Source organism: Phymastichus coffea, unplaced genomic scaffold (genome assembly GCF_024137745.1).
Source record: "Phymastichus coffea isolate CEN01 unplaced genomic scaffold, Cenicafe_Pcof_1.1 PCOF00061, whole genome shotgun sequence".
Classification (NCBI taxonomy): Eukaryota; Metazoa; Arthropoda; class Insecta; order Hymenoptera; family Eulophidae; genus Phymastichus; species Phymastichus coffea.
In genome coordinates this window covers 1,559,338-1,582,702 of record NW_026706872.1, presented here as the reverse complement: position 1 = coordinate 1,582,702, position 23,365 = coordinate 1,559,338, and the positions used below count along the sequence as shown (strand labels likewise).

Below are 23,365 nucleotides of genomic sequence, written 5' to 3'. Positions count from 1 at the left end.
CATAGTAAATATATGATACTTTATATAACTCAAGCAATTTTGAATTACGCGCGCTTCGAACGTTTGTCGGCACGCTTGTACGACAGACATCTTACAATTAGTTTTGCAAATCGACGATAAGGCCACTTTTGTCATTAAATATCTCTTCGAAATTTAAGATCATACTTATCTTTTATAATATCATTCGAATCCTTAAGAAATAATCATTACACAGTTAATTTATGATTATATTACATCTAGTTCTCGATATTACTATGTAGTTCGGCTCTCAGCCGCGAGATGTCACAACTCTTCAGCACTACGTAAAAAATTGCTTTGGGCATGTATGTGCGCCCGTCCGTCCCCCCTCCTGCACAGCCGGACTACCATCTAAGCTTTATATCGTTTCTTTGTGCGCGGATGTCAACTTCTCTCCGTGATCGGCACAAGCATTTTTTCGTTTTTTACTCAAATTTTCGCCTATAAATAAAAAAAAAAAGAAAATGCCCAAGAGGAAGATTGGACCGGGCGATTATGAGAAATGGTTGGAATTTCAAGAGGAATTCAAGAGATTGAAATCCCAATTGGAAACACTTCCGCCATTGTTCGATCACAGTCTACATACCTCGAATGGTGAATCTTCTTCGTCGGAAAACCCACCTGCCTCATCTATCGGCTCGCTACCGGAGGATGAGATGATTGCAGATAAGAATGAGGGTCAAAGGACGCCATATTGGAGACGACATTAGACATTGATGTTGTTTGCTGTGATGCAGGGTTGCGCACCTTGGACGATGTCATGTCCATATATTACGTTTTAACATTTTGTTTATGGAAAAATGTTGCTTATCTACGCCTGTTTGGCGATATGCGCGTCTTAAAGGACGCCTCCCCTAATATTGCAACCTGATCAGTCTTGTTTTTACTAACCTACGTCTGTGTAGCTATTTACGCGTCTTAAGCGACGCCCGTTTTATATATTTTTCGTTACCTGAGCGAGTCCTACATCTGATATATACACACACGTCTAAAACGACGTATATACAACAACGTCTAAAACGACGTATATACACACATCTTAAGAGACGTATATCCAAATGTCTGAAGCGACGTATATCGCTAACATAACCTCACATTGGGTGAGATACATCGCTATTTTGTGACTCTACGCATTTTAATTAACGTTTATGTTTAATACATTAAACAATAAACATTATATAATTATGGGTGCCGCCATCTATAATAATTTCTTTGTTTTTCTTCAAGACGGCAAGGATCCACAAGCTGAAGACGGGGTTGATAAGGTAGAGAAGGACCAAGATGTACTGGAGATTTTGGGCATCGAAGCTATTACCGATGCTGTTAAACATAAATCCATCGATGAGCAGCTGATTGCTGCCTGGAAGAAGATAATTAAGAATGGTCTTAAGAAAGTCACCAAGGATGAACTTTTCCAAGCGTATGAGATCATTCGTGACCTGGACGCCAAGAAATTGAACCCAGAAATTAAATCCTCAGTCTCTACAAGGCTTGTTAAGAAGGATGAAAGACTTTTTGAATTACAAAAAACTGTTGGTTCTTTGCTTATGGCCATTGGTTCAGCTTTGACGTTTATAATGCACGAGGATTGTGACAAGCTTAATATTGTCTAATTGCTTAACGATGCTGCCAAACTAACGTTATTGACACATCATTTAATATCGATGATTAGAAGAGGTGATGTTTACATTCCTTATTTGAGTACACCTATGGCAGAGATAATAGGCGTAGATAAGCAACATTTTTCCATAAACAAAATGTTAAAACGTAATATATGGACATGACATCGTCCAAGGTGCGCAACCCTGCATCACAGCAAACAACATCAATGTCTAATGTCGTCTCCAATATGGCGTCCTTTGACCCTCATTCTTATCTGCAATCATCTCATCCTCCGGTAGCGAGCCGATAGATGAGGCAGGTGGGTTTTCCGACGAAGAAGATTCACCATTCGAGGTATGTAGACTGTGATCGAACAATGGCGGAAGTGTTTCCAATTGGGATTTCAATCTCTTGAATTCCTCTTGAAATTCCAACCATTTCTCATAATCGCCCGGTCCAATCTTCCTCTTGGGCATTTTCTTTTTTTTTTTATTTATAGGCGAAAATTTGAGTAAAAAACGAAAAAATGCTTGTGCCGATCACGGAGAGAAGTTGACATCCGCGCACAAAGAAACGATATAAAGCTTAGATGGTAGTCCGGCTGTGCAGGAGGGGGGACGGACGGGCGCACATACATGCCCAAAGCAATTTTTTACGTAGTGCTGAAGAGTTGTGACATCTCGCGGCTGAGAGCCGAACTACATAGTAATATCGAGAACTAGATGTAATATAATTAGAATCGAACTTCACATACAGGTAAGTTCGTTTGATTATCAAAGTATGATCTCCCGTTTTTCTGCGGCGTAATTAATAAATCAAAGTTCACTTCCGGTCAGCCTCTCATAAGAGGTACGTTATATTTGTAATAATCACAAGATTCGTTTTTAAAATTTTGCACGTTAACAGGGCTTTAACATGTTACAGGAGGGTTCTCCGTATTTGTATTAATGACCTTACAACATTTCATTACGATTTCCCATTTTTCAGTTCACTAATGAGCTACCTTAACGTTCTGCCGAACACGTTTTGTATATCTCTCTATCCGCGCTCACAGCTATTGCATTTCGTGGCAAAAGCAATTGCAATAGGTGTATTCTTATAGTTCTAAGTGTGCTTTTTCCAGTGGTACCATGCAAATTCTTGAAAAACTTCATTTAATACCGAAAAGTGTTGTTTAAAACAAAAAAATCAGTATTATCGAAGATAAATTTTTTTTTTCAAATGTAGTTTTTAAAAAGTTACCGGCTTGGAATCAACTTCGAACCGAACTAGATCGCAAACGCGATATCTGATTATAAAGGATATCAGGTGACGAAGTCATTTTGACCAATTAGAAATTTCAAAATAGCGCCCGCAAGGTCAAACTGTTGTCGAAACATTGATGGATTTTTTTAGATTCTCGTATTTACCATATGGGGTAAATTCTTGAGTAATAAAGACATTTTGACAGTCAGATTAAAATTATTCACTGTTTATGTTTTTGAAATATAATTGATGTCATAATTTAAATTACTTCCAATACGCTTAAACTATTTGTATTCTATTAACACTGCTTTCTCTTATGCATTAACCCATTAACGTCCAAAATGTCAAAATTTCTTGCACGTTTTCAAAGTGATTTTTTCCTATGTAATTGGCGTTGAAAAAATTCTTGAACCACATATTCTGATGTAAAATTGCATGCTCTTTCAGAATCCGTTGCCAGAATCATGATAAAACTCACAGGAAAAGAGATATGCTCGATTGAAACATAAAAAACACCTAAATTTTCGAAAAAAAAAATTTTTAGGATTTTTTTTCGAAGTGTTACGGTGAAGATATCACCTTGCAACCGTGATCAAAGGTGATCATGGGATTTGAAGTTTAACAGGAAATTTTTTTGTTTACCTTGAACCATCGCTTCTTTACAAAATGGCGGAAAAAACGAATTTTTTTTTTTTCAATCTTTATCAACTTTTTTCTCAAAATCTATGGTCTTTAGAAAAAAATTCATAAAAACAAAAATGCCTTAGAATCGCTCGAGGAACATTCTCAAATTTTTTCAGAATTTTTTGAGACAATTTTTGATTTTTCGGAAAACTTGGGAAATGGAATTTTCAAAAATGTCTCCAAAAATTCTGAAAAAATTTTAGGATGTTTCTCGAGTGATTCTAAGATATTTTTGTTCTTATGAATTTTTTTCTAAAGTCCATAGATTTCGAGAAAAAATTGATAAAGTGAACATAGCGGCGGAAACGAATTTTTATTTTTTCAACTTTATCAATTTTTTTCTCGAAATCTATGGACTTTAGAAAAAAATTCATAAGAACAAAAATGTCTTAGAATCACTCGAGAAACATCCTAAAATTTTTTCAGAATTTTTGGAGACATTTTTGAAAATTCCATTTCCCAAGTTTTCCGAAAAATCAAAAATTGTCTCAAAAAATTCTGAAAAAATTTGAGAATGTTCCTCGAGCGATTCTAAGGCATTTTTGTTTTTATGAATTTTTTTCTAAAGACCATAGATTTTGAGAAAAAAGTTGATAAAGATTGAAAAAAAAAAAATTCGTTTTTTCCGCCATTTTGTAAAGAAGCGATGGTTCAAGGTAAACAAAAAAATTCCCTGTTAAACTTCAAATCCCATGATCACCTTTGATCACGGTCGCAAGGTGATATCTTCACTGTAACACTTTGAAAAAAAATCCTAAAAATTTTTTTTTTCGAAAATTTAGGTGTTTTTTATGTTTCAATCGAGCATATCTCTTTTCCTTTGAGTTTTATTATGATTCTGGCAACGGATTCTGAAAGAGCATGCAATTTTACATCAGAATATGTGGTTCAAGAATTTTTTCAACGCCAATTACATAGGAAAAAATCACTTTGAAAACGTGCAAGAAATTTTGACATTTTGGACGTTAATGGGTTAATAAGTAGTCACTACTTCAAACAGGAATAGAAAAACAAAGCACTATTTTCCAAGAAATTGCCTGCCTATACTTCAATAAAATTAGGTCCTCAAAGATATTAATTTAAATCACGGAAAGTTGTAAATTCCGTGTAAAACTTTAGTTTTGAATTGAATATCTACAAATTTTGATATTAATTTTTCGGCAAATACTGAATAAATTTTTTTTTTGAAATACAAAAAGAAAAAATACTCTTTGCGTGCGTGTACATATATAATTATTACATACATCAATATTTTTTTGTAGTCAATCTATAACTAATTTCTATTCGTATATGATCATTGATATATGTGTGCGGATAATAAAAAAACTTACTAAAAATCTTTTCATTTTGACTACAGATGAGAAGTTCGATAGTAAAAGTTATTAAAAGCTGATATAAAGTATGTAACAAGTTTTCACATACAAATAATGCTTCGATATTTGATTTTTTTAAGATTATGCTGTTAATATTTAATAAATATTTATTGAATTCATATAATATATTTGAAGCAAAATAGCGCCCATGCTATTTTAAGATATATTTCACTACTTCCTAAAATTTAAATGCAATTGGAAACAAACATGATTAACATTGAATAATGACGATAATTTTATTTTCTCTGTAAAATCGATTAGTAGATTTCAGATTTGTCTAATATTGATAATATGTGACAAAAAAAGTAAGAAATAGTTACTTTTACAATAAAATTTTTAATTAATTAAATTAATCAATAACTGTTTGACTTAGTGACAAAAATAAACATCATCAAAAAAAAAAAAAAATACTGAAGGTGCTGTAAAGTAGATGCTTAACCTTTAAACGTCCAGACTATGAACTTTGCTGATTGTTAGTTATCAAAATTTTATTCGTGAGGAAACGAAATAATAATAAATAATAATATTTATACATACCAGCGAGTAGGGGGTTCGCTGCAGCAATATTGCACCTTTGCCGCTTAAAATTGTTAACACTTGTGCTTGTTGGAGATACTTGATTCTGATTGGCTGAAGCCAAATCTGCCTGAAGTTCTCTTAAAAATGTATCAAGGGTATCAAACGGCTCTTCCGTATTTTCTACAGCATTGGAAACGTTTGTATTATTGGTGGTACTATTAGTGTCATTAACATGAGAAGATGTCCCCTGATTTTCAATAGGTAAATTTAATACTGTCGGGGTATCCTCCAACGAGTTCAATTCCATACTTGAAAACTCAACAGGCTGATCAGTATTGCTTTCCTAAAAAAGTAGGAACGACCTGTTACTTGTTAATTTTTCAACCAATTACAAATATATTATTCCTATGCTTTTGCATCTTTCATATTGTTTAAATAACATAGTCTAATGTCAAATTTATTGTTTACAATCTGTAAACAATTACATTATCTTAATAACCAATTAATTTACATCCGTTTCCACAATAAATCTGCGACAATATTTGAATTATTAAATCAAACATGCAACTGAGAAATGAAAGTCAGCTATGTCCAATCAGTAACACTTCTGCATTTGACACTCATTGATTTATGTTCAAACAAAAGTGTAATAAAACTCATAAGGTGAATATATTATCTTCAAGTTTCATGATTTACCTACAACTTTACAAAAGTTTTTTTAATTCATAAGGGTCCACTCATCTTAACATTCAATATTTCCTTAGTTACAGGCTATATTTTTCGAATTAGTGAAAACGTTAGACTCTTGACCTATTAACCCTTTGAACCATGCTGGTGACCCACAGTAACACCTCGATTTTTTTCTCCCTTTAGCTATTTATATACTTTTTAAAATATTTAGACCTAGTTTTTTGCTATTATTAGTTTCTTCAATCAACAAATATCATAGAAATACAGTAAAATAAGCATAAATGTTTATCATTTAAGGATTATAAATAAATACGAATTGAAAAAAATGACTTTTTTGAGAATTTTATTCAAGATAATAACTTAAAATTTTGTAAGATTATATTTTCATGGTCGTTGATTAGAAATTCGATGGCAGATTATCAAAATTCAATTATGGCGGATCCAATATAGCGAAAGCTAAAATTTTATTTTTAAAAAATATTAATGAAAATTTTCAGTAGAAAATAGAAGAGACGTTTTCAATTTTCAGGGTTTTCAGGATCGATGATTACAAATCTGACGTCAGATTTAAAAAATACAAGATGGCGGATAAAAGACGGCGGAAGTTCAAATATTACTATAATAGAATATAAATGGAAAATTTCGACGAATTTTAGGGATAGTTGATTACAAATCTGATGTTAAATTTTGGAAATTCAAGATGGCAAACGACAAAATGTCACTCTATGGAAATATTCCTGAAAATCTTTACTCACGGCTTTAGATGGTGGCTGATTATAAATATATTGTCATAAAACTCAAAATTTTCAAATCTGTTCAACTTCTTTGTAACTGTTCAATTAAATCATAATATAGATTAATTAAAATAAATCTAACTTTAACGAGATGTTTTATAAGTAATCTCAAAAATCCATCAGTAAAAAATCTCTTGAATGTTCTTGTGAAATAATCTTGCAGTATCCGCAATCTTAAATCCGCTACTTTGAATCTTGACAATCTGATTTCAGATTCGCAATGAGTGAATTCAGAAACCCTCTACTAAATATTTTCATCAATATTCCCATAAAGTAAGGTTTTGGTGTCCTTTATATTGAATTCTCCGTCTTAAATTTTAGAAATCCGTAGTCAGATTTGTAATCACGGACCCTAAAAACCCCCTACTAAATATTTTCATCAATATTTTCATAAAGTAACGTTTTGGCTTCCACCATTATAGATCCGTCATCTTGAATTGTGAAATATTTTAGATCTAATTTTTTGTATGAAATCGGTAATATACACATTTATTTATGAATAGAAAAGAGTCATCTAGTTATAAACTTAAAAATAGGTGGGGTACGGGAAGAAAACTTCAACAGGCCGGATTTCAAAATGGCGTCCGAAAAGGGCAAATTGTTCGAATCTTGAAATTTTCATTACGCTTTATTATAGTTTGAAATTATTTTATTTTAGTTTTTCGACAGTAAAATTCACCTGGAATAATTTCATTTTTCGCCATATGTAACAGTGTCTTTCAAAGTTGAAAAGAATTCATTATTTTTCCTTGATAAAATTTTTAAATATTATTCTGTAAAAGATGTCAAATGTAGCAAAAAAAAAAAGAAAATTATCCCGAATGAAATGAAGAAGTATCAGGGAAAAATAACAAATTTTTTTTAACTGAGAGAGAAATTGTTGCGTATGGCGAAAATCAAACCATTCCAAGTGAATGATTTTACTGTTGGTCAAACTAAAATGAAAAATGTTCAAACTATACACTAAAGTTTGATGAAAATTTCAAGCTTTGGTAGATAGGGTTCTAGTGCACAATGACAACTATACTTCAAATAATTTTCAAATAATAATCCATGATTTAAACTAACTTGTATAAATGATATTTGACGTGTTTTAAAAAAGAATCAACTTTTAGGCAAAATTATAAGGAACAAAAAGTTGTTAGAATGCATGAGAAAATATGCAGGAATTTTTTCAGAATTCTTTGTAAATTTTTTAAATTTTGTAAAAAGTTTACATAACAAATTTTTATAACTATTATCAAAAAAATTAGATAAAATTCCATGTAAAATTCTTGTGTACTCTTTGATGTATTATAAGAACTTTTTTTTTTAACTTTTTTTTAAATAGATCTTAGCTTTTAAGCTACAGCGTGTTGAAGGTTTTCAAAAAATTGTTTTTTTCGGACGCCATTTTGAAAACAATCCTTTTCATTTTTAGTTAAATTAACTTATTAAGAACTCTATCTATCTTAATAAGTTAATTTAAATTACTGAACTAGCCTACAAAAATCGTTTTTCTGTATTTTCTGGAGGGTACAAGTTACATACGTAAATACAATTATCGGATGGTATAACTTAAGACGAAGCTAATGGTATATTTTTTTTATGAAATAAATTATTCTTCAGCTAAAATTATCTCGATCACAAATACTCGCTTTGAGACGTAGACTAGATCAGCTATTCCTTTTAATAATTATCAATTGTTATTATCGATATAATTTAAAAATTTTTTAAAATAGACCATTGGCGATTTACCAGGTACACAATTCTAAATACTCATATCTACGTGTTACATTTTATATGATCTTGGTACTAATTAATGAAATCTCCCCTTCTTCCTTACCCACCATATTTTTCTCAAAAAGTTAAACTTACTTGCGAACAGGCTGCTTCTAGCAAAAAAATATTCAATTTGACAAAAAAAAATTATGAATAATTTTTTCTAAATTTGTACCATCTAAAAAAAACAATAAAATTAATTTGTATCCATGTAATATTTTAATAATATAATGTTTTTTATGCAATTATAATATAGATAAACTTAACAAGAAAATCGCTTATTCCCTCAAAAAAGGTATATAACTAGACTATAGAACAAAAAATATTGCCTTGATTTCTACCATCAGTAAATAGTTTTATTGTAATTTTTACACCCTAAAATTTAATTAGACCAATAAATAAACAAAGCAGTAACTTAACGTGTGTTCTTAAACTTTCCCGCATCCATAAAAACAGCCGTTTATTCGGATGATAAAATAATAAGTCTGATAGGGAAATAAAGAATATAATACAAAAAAAGTATACCACCAGCTTTGCCGTAATCTGTTCCATCTGAAAACAATTATTTTGTAATTATACCACTAAAATGTTATTTTGTAACTTTTATCCCCCCCCCTCCCTCCTGCCCCAAAATATACAGAAAAAGCGGAATAACGATATCTTGGAAAACTCATACTACAGACCCAAAAATATTAGAATTTTATTGATCAAAATTACGTAGTTAGCTTTCTTTTAATTTATATTATCTGAAAATGACAACTTTTTAATTTTTATCCTCCTCCTAAAAATTGAGAAAAAAACGATTTTCATAGGGTAGTTCGACAATTTAAATTACGTATATTTTGCGCAGCTGTAAGTCTTATAGGAGGAAATCTTAAAGGAGGAAAATATTCGATTTGAAGAAAAAAAAAGTTATGAATGGCTTATTCTTAATCTGTACCATCTAGAAGAACCTATTCCGTAATGTTTGCAAGTACAGACTGTGTTCTTCTAATAAACGATGTTTACCGAAACCATCACGTGCTTTCGTCACTTCCCTCTCTTTATGTTATCCCTTATCGGCATTGTCGAGTTCGGCTCCATTCGAGAAATAATTAAGTCATCATATCTAACGATAGATTATTCTAACTCAAAAACAAAAAAATACGTGTAGATGGTTGCGAAACTCAGGCGTATCGAAGTGTTATGTGATTGTTATAATTGTTGCGCATGCACTGCTATCCTCAATACATTCAATCATTCACGATTTAAAAAAACGACATCTATTTATAAATAAAAAAGCTTAATAGAGAAAGAAGAAAGGTTTATCTCGTCAAACATAAAACAAAATGTGACAATTATCAACACGTGTTTGGTATAAATCAAGTTAAAAGAAATTCCGCCTAATGATGTATGCATCTGTGGTAGAAATAAAAGATTCATCTCTGATGTACACGATAATGCATCGATTATTTCCTTAAAAATTAATTAAAAAATTAGATTAATACATTAACTTCACATAGATGCGAAACTTTAGGAACATAGTTTAAAAGATGAGATTGCTTATTTACTTATCTAATTAAATTTGGGAAGATATACAAATTATAAAATAAATGTTTTCCAATGGTACAGATTAAGAAAAAGCTGATAGTATATTTTTTCAAAAATTAAATGATTTTCCAGTCAAATTTATCTATATTATAATTGCACATAAAATATTGTATAATTCAAATTCTACAAGGGTATAAATTAATTTTTTTTATTTTTTAGATGGTACAGATCTAAAATACAGATTAAATAGAAGCCATTCATATTTTTTTTTTATCAAAACCGAATATTTTGCTGCTGGAAAATAGATTTTTCGCCACGCATGCGTAGTGTGGCGGTCGAGACGCGACCCGTGCCGCCATCATCTGGGCATAGCCGGAAACGAAATTAGTGCCTGCGCTTCAGAGAGAACAGGCTTAGGGTCAGCAAGTCTTAGGGTAGAAAACAGGTGGATTATTTGGCCTCCCTAAGTGGCCTACGCTTGTGTAACGATGGAAGCGATACCACCAACGAATTATAAAAGGACAGCGGATTTTATATAACAACTTCATAGATGTGTTTCTCGCATTCAATATGAAACTCACCACTGAACTCGAAATTATAGAGATGGTGTGCGCATACAGAAACTTAGATAGGGACGGACCCGGGGAGTAGCACGGATCCCATAGGCCCTGGTCCCATAGGTACACCCAACGTGGATTGATCGCGACCCCCCCCAGTTAGGTTGGTATGAGAATTCCGTCGTTGCATCGGAACGAAGAAACCGCGGGAAAATTCTATTGTAGATAGTAAATAAATAAATAAATAATAACTTATCTAAATGCCAGCATAACGATAAATCCTTGCTGAAGCAAAAGCAGGTAAAAGCATAAGAAACTCGGAAGAAACATTTAAAATAGACATATACACGTGTAAACAGGCTTTTTCAGGTCTGCTATTCGAGCTTTGATTTTGACTGCTACTTTCAATCCGTAACGGTGGTTTTCAGATCGGTCATAGTATAACGCTCGTTCTTAAATTATATAATTAAAACCTAAAATCAAATAATCATGCATCTAAATTCATTGTTCGCAAACAATTAATTTTAAACCTAAAAACAAATTAGTAACGTTTTAGCTTTTTATCGTATCTTAAAACGAATTTTCATTTTTGAATATTCCCGCGGTTTTTTCGTTTCGATGCAACGACGGAATTCTCATACCAACCTAACTGGGGGTTTTATTTTATTCTATTTACTTTATTCTATTCACTTTCTCTTTTCCAACCAAATATTAAGACACTATATATCAATTTTAACGTCACAGATGGTTATAAAATTATTGATTTGCACTAATAATTTCAAATATAATTACTTGTGTTCTTAATGAATGATATATTAAAGGCATGTTTTCATTCTTGCAGATTATTATCCATACTAATTCTTCATAAATTGAATTGACTACTGAAATATAAATATTACACTTCCGGGAATATAATTCATTTATTTCAAAGTATTAAAAAATTCTTAAATTTTACGCTCTTTTTTCCCATCAAACAATCACAACACTAGATGTCGGCGACTCGTTATTTTTTTAAGATAGGAGGACTAGAACACGTCCAGCACGCTCATATATATTTTACATTTCTTTTGAAATTTATATTAACGTTCAATACATATTAGTCAAGATTTTCAACAGCAAACTTTGAAACTAATAATCGAAATACATGAAATAATTATACGAATATGCTAAACCCGTTGCATTTCATTAGTAAATAAATATATATTTAATTGTAGTTTTTGATAAGTAGACGAATTATTCAAGTTTCAATTTGATGTTATACAAGTGAAAAAGCTAACTTAATACCTTGTACGATCGAACCTAACGATTTTTGACTCAGAAAATATGAAAAATCACTATAAAAATGATATTTATAATATCATTAATTTTTATGTCTTTTCTGATTAAATTGTTGAATCGATTATAGTAGCGTCCATAATCGTTATTTTTATGGTTATGCAAGGTTAAAATTACTAGTGTTGTCAAGCGCTCATCTCTTGTTTGTATTAACCTGCAGGCGACCGGGGTGATGCCGATCGACATGATTCTTTATTGACATTTTAGTAAGGAACACTTGTATTCGTGGTTGTGTAATTTTCACAATTGTACGGCACTGAATAAATCTACAAATTAATTGATTGTACGTCAAAATCGAATAAATACTTTTGATGTTATTGCAAGAAAACTACAAAAATGAATTATTTGTGATTTAACTTATACTAGTGTTATACTTAACGCGCTCTTTATTTTACATTTTTCTATTATTTATTACATTATTCGAACGTTTTACGTGCCAACTGAAAGATTCAAATGGGCACGAATATAAGTCATGCTGTTTGAAATAGACTATATATATGAGCAAATCCACGGAATTCTTAACTTTAGATATCAAGAAAATTTGGAAAAAAATTTAATCGCACACTCTTGTTATTTTGTACATATGTTTATCTACCATCGAGGAGTAATATTCCACGTTTATGCAACATTTTTACCGAGGGCCGTCAAGGTCAGAAGGTCAAATATAAGTAATTCGAACAAAAATTAAATTTTATTAAATTAAATCATTCTTTATAATCTCTCATTGATAAATAACGTTCATTTGTCGAGAATTTGTAAACAGAAAATAATGAGAATGTCCTACAACTATTTCACGAACATAAAGTCGTCAACATAAACGCTTATTAAATGTGTACGAGAAAAAGAAGTATTTTTGATGATACAGGCACTTAAAAAATAAAAGTGGACTTTTACAACGATTACATACACGTATTCCTAAATTCGCGTTCATTTGCTTGTAATTTGAACTGCAAGTATTCAATTTCTACTACTTTTCTGCACATCCAATTTTTGTTTTCTTTGGGAATGTGTAACTTTGACTTTATCGTCGTTTTATTAATATATATCCATTTTATTTGATAGCAACGGTATAATAACAGGGGTTCTTGCGGCCCTCGTATTTTATGACCATAATTAATGGATTAATGGAATCACAGGCAACAGAAATCATATTAAAATATTTTTTAAAATGTGCTATACGATATTATGGAATTTTTTATGGTTACACGAATTTTCTTATCTACTTAAAACTCATCTTGTCACGCGTATATCATGCGCACATATTCGTGTCACGGCTAGATCTCTTCGTTTTGGTATCAGGAATAAGTAATACGTTCAAATAGTTGGTTATATTGAGGGCCGCGATCACAAAAGAACAAAATATTGATAAAACATCGATTTCACATAAAGTTATTTCACGTCATTGGTATGGTGTAGGATTGTTATGGGGATTCACACATCGACATGACTCATGCCACGATTTTCCATTATGGTCAGTTATCTATCTAAAGTTTAATCAATATGATCCTTGAAGGGCCGCGAGTAGGGCATGCGAAAGATTGAAAAAAATGTAGGTTATTTCATTGAAAAATTTCCAGTTTTCAAGGTTTTAACTGCCTATTTTTTTTAAATAAAAAAGACTTGGGCACTCAATTTTTTGTATAAATGTTAGTAATAGGATGCTCTATCGAAATGGCATATAAGTATTTGCTTACAATTTCACATAGCTACAATAATTGCAGTGTTATGGCTATTTCACAAAAGTTAAAAGTTCCGTGGATTTGCCCATATATCAATATTCATTAATGAATAGAAATAGAACTTGCACCCATTTTTTCACAAAAAACGATGAACTGTTACTCATTTCAAGATAAATTATTTATTTATTTATTTTTTTTTTTAATATAAGCTTTATTAACTCTTATTACGAGGTTATTTAGCTACATAGTACAAAAAAAATGAGCACAAATCAAAGAATTTGATATGTAAAATAGTTAAACAATACATACATATCCCGTATTTTTAAAGTTTTAAGTTACATTTGTTTATGAACCTCAGTACTAATTGCATAACGACGATATGTGGCAAGCTTACGAACGATCTTATATTAAACGGTGGAAACAGTTTTTCTTTACCTAAGGCATTTATCACCCATTTTCTTTGTGTTTCATAGAGTGGGCATTGCCATATAACATGATTAAGGTCTTGTACCTCGCAAAGGCACTCACAACTCGGACTCTCAACCACTTTAATTTTAAATAGAGACTCATTCAAATTATAATGATTACTTCTAATTCTACAGATGGTCACAATAAATTCGCGATCGAAAGTTTGCTTTGTAAACCAAGGTTTGGATGATTGATGGTAGTAAGTCTGAAAGTAATATTGTCCTTTGCTGTTTCCTTGATTCTTAATAATTGCGTTTGTTTCATTTACAGTCGATTTTTTAAACATAGCTTTGAAGTCAGTATACGGAATAAATTTAGTCGTGGGAAGCAACTCTGTGGCTAATTTAGCCTGTTCATCGGCTAGTTCATTACCAGTTATACCAACATGAGCAGGTATCCAAAAGATGGTAATATCAACAATACTTCTTCTATTACTCAAAAATCGGCAATATTTATTGCGTATTTCTAGTAGGTATCGGTTTTCATCAACTTTATTTTTAGGATAACTTAAAGCAAGTACCACACTTAACGAGTCTGTGAAAATGTTGATATTGCGATCGTTATTGTTTAAAGCAATGACCAAAGTGTCTGTTATAGCAGTACATTCAGCTGTAAAAATCAAGGCATTTCGTATTATTTGGACTTTTGGTCAAATGAATATTAAGCTCTGTGCAAACGCATGCACTACCCACAGATAAGCCAGCTTCACTTTTGCTACCATCAGTAAATATTTTTAAGGAATCAGAATGGCTGAACAATAAGTTGAACGTTTCATTGGGATTCAAACTTTTTTGCAACTTTTTTCCTATATCAAGATTAGTGTAAATTTGTGTTTTCATAATGTCGTAGGGATAGTTGTACAGCAAAGGGAGAGTATCGACATCAACAAGGTGCTCGATACTTACAACTCTCAAGATACAATGATTTAGTAATTTAATTTTTTCCTACGATCGTGTATGATCTTCGGCAAATATTTTTTAATAGTTTCATATACGATTGAATGTGCAACGCTTACAGTTTTTAGAAGAAAATTCAAGCATAGCATCCTTGTCCGATGTTCTAGCATTATTAATTTCGATTCTCCAAGGAGTACATTAGTAGGGGTGCTCATTCTCAAACCAAGTGACATGCGTATAGCAGAAAATTGTATTCTTTCCAATGATTCTTTCCTTGACTTTTGCACATGGTAATAAATGAAGGAACCATAATCAATTATTGATCGTACAAAACTTTTATAATATGTAATAAGCGTAGAAGGATGAGCTCCCCACCATGTACCTCTCAGGAATTTGACAATGTTTAAAGCTCTATTAGCCTTTTCTTGAACATACCGTAAGTGTCTTTTGAACGTCAACTTATAATTAAAGTATATGCCCAAAAACTTAACTGTCTCAACCGACGATAATACTGTGTCCGATATAACTATCTCAGATTCGCCTGGCAGTATCCCATCATTATTAAAGTGTAAGTATTATTCCATTCATTTTCTTTCTCTTTCTGCCAAATTTTAACACAACAATATTAATTTCAGTCATTATTAACTTTTAGCTATACAGTTTTCCTCAATGTTTAAAGCGAGAATTGAAGTTACTGAAAATAAAATCATGCCATTAATCGTATAAAAACATACTCTTGAATCACCATCCAACGCGAGAGTAGTTTATGGCTTAGGGTCAGACCGCACGGTTCTGTGGTGGGAGAGAGAGAGAGAGACTGGTGGCTACAGTACAGCTGTCGAAAAAGATGTAGGCGCGTCTTCAGATCCAAATCGAACGAAAAATTTTGTATTTTTTATCAGTCACTGCATAAAATTTTATCATTTTTTTTAATTTGGAGTAGTTCAACAAAATATAAACTTTTGTGTAAGCAATTTTGATAAATAAACATTATTTACCAGCGTATTATTTATAAGCATTTTAATGTTTTAAAATTTTTTTCGTAGCTTTTATGTTAATGTTACTGCTTTTACAAATGTGTAACTGTTTAATCGAGTTTTCTCATCGATACAGTACTTATTTAGCATTAATTTACTATAGTGGAAATAAATTTTCAGATAAGTAGTACTTATTTTATCCCATTTGATATTGTATAAAGAATATAATACTTTATGATTCTTTTCAGGACATTACACAGGATAAATTAAGGACAGGAGATAAGAAGATTATAAGGACTTTCTTTTACAAATGATATTTGTAGAGATGTATGAATTTGTACTGGCTCTGCTCAAAAAGTTTATCAAGTCAATTTGATAGCTGTAATTAGTGCTCAACCAAAAAGTATTGTGAAACAAAGTGCTTGTGAAAATTGTTCAAGGGCCTTGTACTAGATCAAAGAGCATTTAAGACCAAGTTATAACAAACACTTGATTTTAGAGATCTTGTTGTTCAAGCTTTAATTGATGGTTGTCATATTTGTATGGGAATGGCTGCCAACTAAAAATCATCTATATATTTCAGGCGATACGTATTTAGTGGCAGTGATGTAATTTACAAATATCTTTTGATATAGCTTCAATAAAAGCTCGACCAAGTATATCAAGTGCTTTTCAAGATTTGGTCATGAGCATTTCTGGATCCAGTGTAAAACCATATCATCAATAATCTAAAAGGTCTTATTACGAATCTTCGTTGAATCTCGTAATATTCATTAAAAGTTCGTATATTGAATAAAATAGTAGAATAATACACGCTATACTCAGTTACTATTATCGTCTCTATTAATAAGAGGTCACGGTGTGTTTAAAAAAATTTTAATAAAATGGAAAACACCTATGGATTTTATTCCTGAATATGATCGTAGGACCCTGTAGAAAACTATTCCAAGTAAAATTACAATCTAGAATTCAGCCCTTTTTTTGCTAATTTAGTTTTTTATTGACATTTTATAGAATTTACCCATATATGACGTTTTAATATTCGAGTAACAAGTGGTTATGGTTTTATAAATTTATAAATAAATTATATGATTAATTATATAATGTATTGCAACGGTAGTCGATTCAATTAATCGAACCGTTCGCGATTCTGATTTTCGCGCGTTAGTTCTAAGTATTGAAAGAGAGAGGGGGCACGCGATCTTTTAAATTAGCAGTTACGCTTCAGCTGTATTTGAACGAGCATCGCCGATTTTTATTTGCACAGTTTTTCTCGCCGAGTGATAGTTTTCCTGGGACAATTTCGTGCGTGAGTGTAATAGCGATAGTATAGCAAGTACGAGGCTTCGGAAGCAGTTTGCAGCTGATAAGCAGAGTGAGGCAGCGCAGCCAATTGTTCAAAGGACAGGGGCAGTTGATATTTCGCTGACATCAACAGTTACGGCTGATCACCGTAATTGCACCGCAGGGTAGGTGCACCTCCCTTAATTATCGCGTGTCAAAATACATTTATTATTTTGTTCAGCCGCGTTAGCGTTGATAATTTTGTATTCGCGTCGAGCGTTAGATCGCGCCAATTTTCGTATCTTCTCTCTCTCTCTTTTTCTCACCAAAAGTTATTTAATTGTAAATCCTGTTCGCGTGCGTCAGTCTTTCGGCCCGATAAAGACTGTAGACATTTTTATTAATAAAATCTATTAAAATTATTCGCCGATTTCGTCATATAATTTTTCCTAATAGATTAAACAATTGAAATAGGCTTAAGTTTTAATCCGATCATAGCTAGGGGATTAAGTGGATTAGGAGCAAAGTCGATTACACTTAAAACTCATCGTGTGTCCCAGGGCACGTGACTTAAGGTGAGTTTAACTCCGCTTGATCGAAGACAACCAAGTTAAGTCAGCTGACGTTAAGGCGAATACACGTATTAACATACGTGTTAACGGAGCGGCGGTTTGCTCTGCATCGTGGGAGTTTGCTCTTAAATAAATTTCTCATTTTGCAGGTTTATCCCCCCGTTACAGTATTTATAATAATTATTATAAAATAAAGGTATATATATAAAAATCTAGTAAGAAAACTTGTACATAGACCCATTGGTTGATGTTATCGGCTTAGTCTCTTTGTTTATATTTTGCGCATACCAAGTAGAAGAGTATAGATAGCGCTGATATTCATAGACTCAGCTGTGATTACTATCAAATTTATTTATTTAACTAAGCTTAGTTAGATTTTCATCGTGCTTTTGTTTGTGCAAATGTGAAAAAATGATACGTTACGCAAAAAAATACCATGCGTACAGTGCCGCTCACGCACTTTTACCCCCCCACGGGCAAAATCAGTCTAACTTCAAAGTTTTATATCTCTGGTAGAAATTAACGTACAGAGACGCGCGTGAGTGCGTTTGAAAGGTCTTTCGGAGAGCTTTCAAATGATATGACTCACGGTTGCCATCGATTGTTTTTTTAAATTTTGCAACAATTATGCAAAATTGAAAATTCTGAAATTTTTTTATTATTTTTGACAATTAGCCAATTTTGGAAAAAAAATCGTACGAAAATTTGAAGTACACCATTTTTTAGCTATTACCAAGCCCTATCTGAATCACTCATCAAAAATTTATTTTCGTCAAATATGACGCGCGCACGGGCATTTTTTCCTGGAAGTGACAGTTTTTTTCAGCATTTTTTATCTCCGTCAAATTGTAACAAACGAAAAAAATTTATAGGAGAAAAAATGTTTGTTTTTTCACGTAGAATACTGCAATAATTTTTTTTTTGGTTTTTCGAAAAATTTTTTTTTTCGGTTTTTTTCAATTTTTTTTTCTCACAGTCGGTACGCTAAAAAGATGAGAAACCACAAAAAAAAATTTTTTTCCACCCATTCAATAATACTACATAACAAGTATCGTAAATTACATAAAAAAAAAATCTTTTTTTTTTCGACCTTGAAAAATAATTTAAACCGAAAAAAAAAATTTTTCGAAAAACCAAAAAAAAAATTATTGCAGTATTCTACGTGAAAAAATAAACATTTTTTCTCCTATAAATTTTTTTCGATTGTTACAATTTGACGGAGATAAAAAATGCTGAAAAAAACTGTCACTTCCAGGAAAAAATGCCCGTGCGCGCGTCATATTTGACGAAAATAAATTTTTGATGAGTGATTCAGATAGGGCTTGGTAATAGCTAAAAAATGGTGTACTTCAAATTTTCGTACGATTTTTTTTCCAAAATTGGCTAATTGTCAAAAATAATAAAAAAATTTCAGAATTTTCAATTTTGCATAATTGTTGCAAAATTTAAAAAAACAATCGATGGCAACCGTGAGTCATATCATTTGAAAGCTCTCCGAAAGACCTTTCAAACGCACCCACGCGCGTCTCTGTACGTTAATTTCTACCAGAGATATAAAACTTTGAAGTTAGACTGATTTTGCCCGTGGGGGGGTAAAAGTGCGTGAGCGACACTGTATATCGACGAAGAAAATCGAACATAATTATGTTTATTATGCCAAAAAAAGAAAAAAAATAGGTTCAGTATGGGACTAAAACTGATTGGTATAGTTAATACAATATACAAACACATATCTTTAGAGTTCTAAGAAGATAGTAAGAAGTAGGCTCAAGATTGTAATGTTCTAAGAAAAATAACTTATAGTAAACCTGCTTTCGCAGGAAATTCTTGTAAGACTTAAAAAAATAGATGTTCTTCGTAGAAATTATAATATTAATTATTTGAAATACGTTAAATGTTTTGCTGATTTTCGATTTTGTCATATTCGTAGTTTTCTGAAAAGTTAGATCCAGATTTTATTATACAATAAATGAATTTCGTCAAAGTTATTTAGATTTGAATATTAGTGTTACTTTTAAAGCTCATGCAGTATTTCATCACGTATCGTATTTCTGTAATATATAATTTATTTATAAAATAATATATTTACAAAACTATAACCACTTGTTACTCGGACATTAAAACGTCATATACGGGTAAATTCTATAAAATGTCAATAAAAACTTTAAATTAGCAAAAAAAAAACGTCTGAATTCTAGATTTTGATTTTACTTGGAGTAGTTTTCTAAACGATCCTACAATCGTATTCAGGAATAAGATCCATAGGTGTTTTCCATTTGATTAAATTTTTTTAAAACACACCGTGAGGTATTAATATTATAAAATAAAAATTCAGTAACAATTTTTAAATACGAGTATAGCCATTATTTAAATAAATGATAATTCTTTATTCACGACAACCGTAGATAAATATTTTGTTACGTTTAATATTATGCTTAAAAAATTCCATGAAGAAGGATTAATGAATAGCTTATTTTTCCAACACAAAACAAAAGAATAATAGAGCATTTTGGCCGTCAGATTCAGATTTCCATTTAAAAATACTGTAACGGGGTATAACCGTTTAATTAATTAAATCGCGTAATTATATTCGAAAGGACACGCGTATCTATCAATGCTCAATACGAATTCGGGGAGCACGAGAAAGTATGCCTCAGTCAACCTGTAATCATTAATAACCTATTCGGAATTGAGTAGAAGCTATGAGAAATGAGAGAATTAACGAAAACACTTGTTAGTAAGCTAAATCAGATCTTTTATTGTTTCCTCAAAACTCACAAAAGGTCGGCCCGCGCGTTTGTTTACATACACGCTCGCTCATCGGCAACACGCTTTGCCGGTACGCTCGCTGCTCTTTGTCGCTAGAGCCGTTATATACACGCATCGAATGTTAGCATCGAGTTATTATTCATTCATGTAATTCCGAACGCGTAATTAAGCTGGCCAGCTTACCTTACTTATCTGCGACCGGAGAACACTATGACGGGTTGCACAGCACGGAACAGTTAATTGTATTGTTTTTGTTGCCGGTCGCGAACGCGCGCACGTTATGGTTTCGCCCTCGATGGCGAAACCTCATACACACACTCGTTCACTCGTCCTGGCCTCAGGTGATCGGACGTCTGGCTCCTGGGTGGCGGTTATCACGGCTGTATCTGCTGTGGTCCTCTCGTCGATCTGATGTACGGTCAGCGAAGGCACGTGGATCAGCGGCGATACGATAGCGAAACGGGCGGACACAACAAAGGTTGATGCTTCACTAGTTCGAATCTTGTCGCGCGCGTTCCGTCTGCTCGCGTGCCGAATTCCTTCGTTACATGTTTTTGTCCCCCCTGGGAGGTGCTGCCCTCACGGACAACAATAAGGTTAAATGATTAGCGCTAACTTGACGATTACCGTCACAATACAAACACAGATCGTTTGAAATATAATATAGAAAACTTTATATTTAGGAAAAATCGACGTTAAAATACCCGCTTTTCGATTTTAAATTATTAAAATATTTTTTAATAGAAATGAATTTTCATCTCACATTAAAACTAGATCGAAAACACTTAATATATTTGAAGACTGTAATTTTGTCTTTTTTTTTTTATATTGTAAAACATTGCGCCTTAACTTCTCTTTATCCTCCGTTGTATTAAACGCCCTTACAAATTAATGTTCAAAAGTAATCATACTTTAAAAAGATTACATTACTACTGATCAGACGAAAATAATTTGGAAAAACAAGTTTAATTAACAGTAATTTGCAACACAAATAATTTCTTACATTTGAATTACTTTACACGAACATTACTATATTTTATATAATACATTAAAATTAAAAATACGTAAATTCGAGATTATGTTCTTCAAATAAAACTTAGAAATTTTAAAACAGTTTCAAAAAACTACTTTTTTTTTATAAATTTCTGTATGACAACCGTAGAAAAACATTTTTAATTAAAATATTCATAGGTCGTATTTTTCAAATTAGCATGGCAACTAAAAAATGATATGCTTCACAAGCAACGCGTAGTCTTAAAAATTATGTATCAATTTAAATTAAAGGTGTCAATTAGGCAAAAAAATCGTCGTGATGTCTTCGATTAAAAAATAATTAAAAAAAAATTAAAAATTGGAAAATTCTGATTCTTTAATATATAAGTATTTAAATATAAACTTACTTTGTTAAGTAGTATTAGTTTACGTCCGTAGTAATTTACTTTTTCTTGTGAACACTGAATTGAATTTGGATACATTAGACAATTAAAAAAAATACGAACCTGCAGACACTGAGTAAGATCAACCATTTTCCCGTCATTATCAGGACACCAAAGTAACTCGTCATCTATAAAGGGCATATTCGACTCTTCTTTGGGTACAAGAGTAGAAGTGAGTGACAGCGTTTGTGATATAGGGACCGGCATCGGGAGCCGTAGCCTGCGGCGGGGCTCTTTTAGCCACCCCCGCACCTCTTAACATCCAAAAGTACCGATGAGCCAGTGAAACCGGCTCCTTTGTCCGTTGGAAATATACTGACTTAAAAAACGCTTCAAAATGCTGTAATCACACAAGAATAATAGTTTTTTAAAGATGCTCGGTGATTCATATAAACAATATAATAATTTTAAAAAAAACAATCATAAATATAATTAATTAGCAGCCTAGATCTCATTCATATTAACATTTTTTTTTTCAAAAGAAGCATTGTTTTCGCGGTTCTCAAAATTTGACTCTATTTCGTTTTAATTTTTTTCTTTCCACGATTTTTCCTCCTGCTAAATTTAAGTTATATCTCTTTTTAATAATTATTGTGTTATATTATTTCACTCGAATGAATGAGAAATCCACAAAATCATTTGTGTCTTGTTGTCGCTCTTGTTTGCTTTATAGATTGCTGAAACCAGACGCGCACGACGTGTGCGCGTGTTTGTGTGTAATGCATGTGTGTGCGTGCGGACGCTTGTGAGCTTATTCAAGTAATATCTATGTGGCATAATTTTATTTGGCACACATTAGTTTTTCTTTGTTATACGAATTTTATATTTTCATATTACATTTTAGCAAATTCTCATGATAAATCATGAACAGCTTTTAAATACTGTTAGTTTATGGATTTATTTACTAAATTCATTTTGTAACAGATTTTGAATTAAATAATTAATAAATCGCGGGGAAAACAGAACGCATAATTCTTAACTCTATTCAACGAAACACTCGGCTATGGCAATTGGCAGGGATATTTAAATTTAAATTAATATCGTAGATTTGTATGAATAAGTAATTTTATTCATTGCCAAAATATTGAAACCTTGAATATAATTGAAGAAATTATTAGGTTATTGATTTTTAACTATTTGAGTATCAGCGGAAATAATAATAATTCCAATTATTAA

General features: G+C 31.7%; 1 protein-coding gene across 4 annotated transcripts in view; it reads right to left on the bottom strand.

The window, feature by feature from the left end:
* Nucleotides 1–23,365, bottom strand: part of LOC131666872 (ecdysone-induced protein 74EF-like) — a 118,957-nt gene that overhangs the window by 58,522 nt on the left and 37,070 nt on the right. For all 4 annotated transcript variants that reach the window (XM_058939884.1, XM_058939887.1, XM_058939885.1 and 1 more), the window contains exons 2-3: nt 22,253–22,529; nt 5,460–5,784 (exon numbers count right to left, since the gene is read on the bottom strand). In XM_058939884.1, coding sequence (XP_058795867.1) covers nt 5,460–5,784; nt 22,253–22,396 — 469 coding nt within the window. In that variant the 5' untranslated portion in view covers nt 22,397–22,529. The remainder of the gene's footprint in view (nt 1–5,459; nt 5,785–22,252; nt 22,530–23,365) is intronic.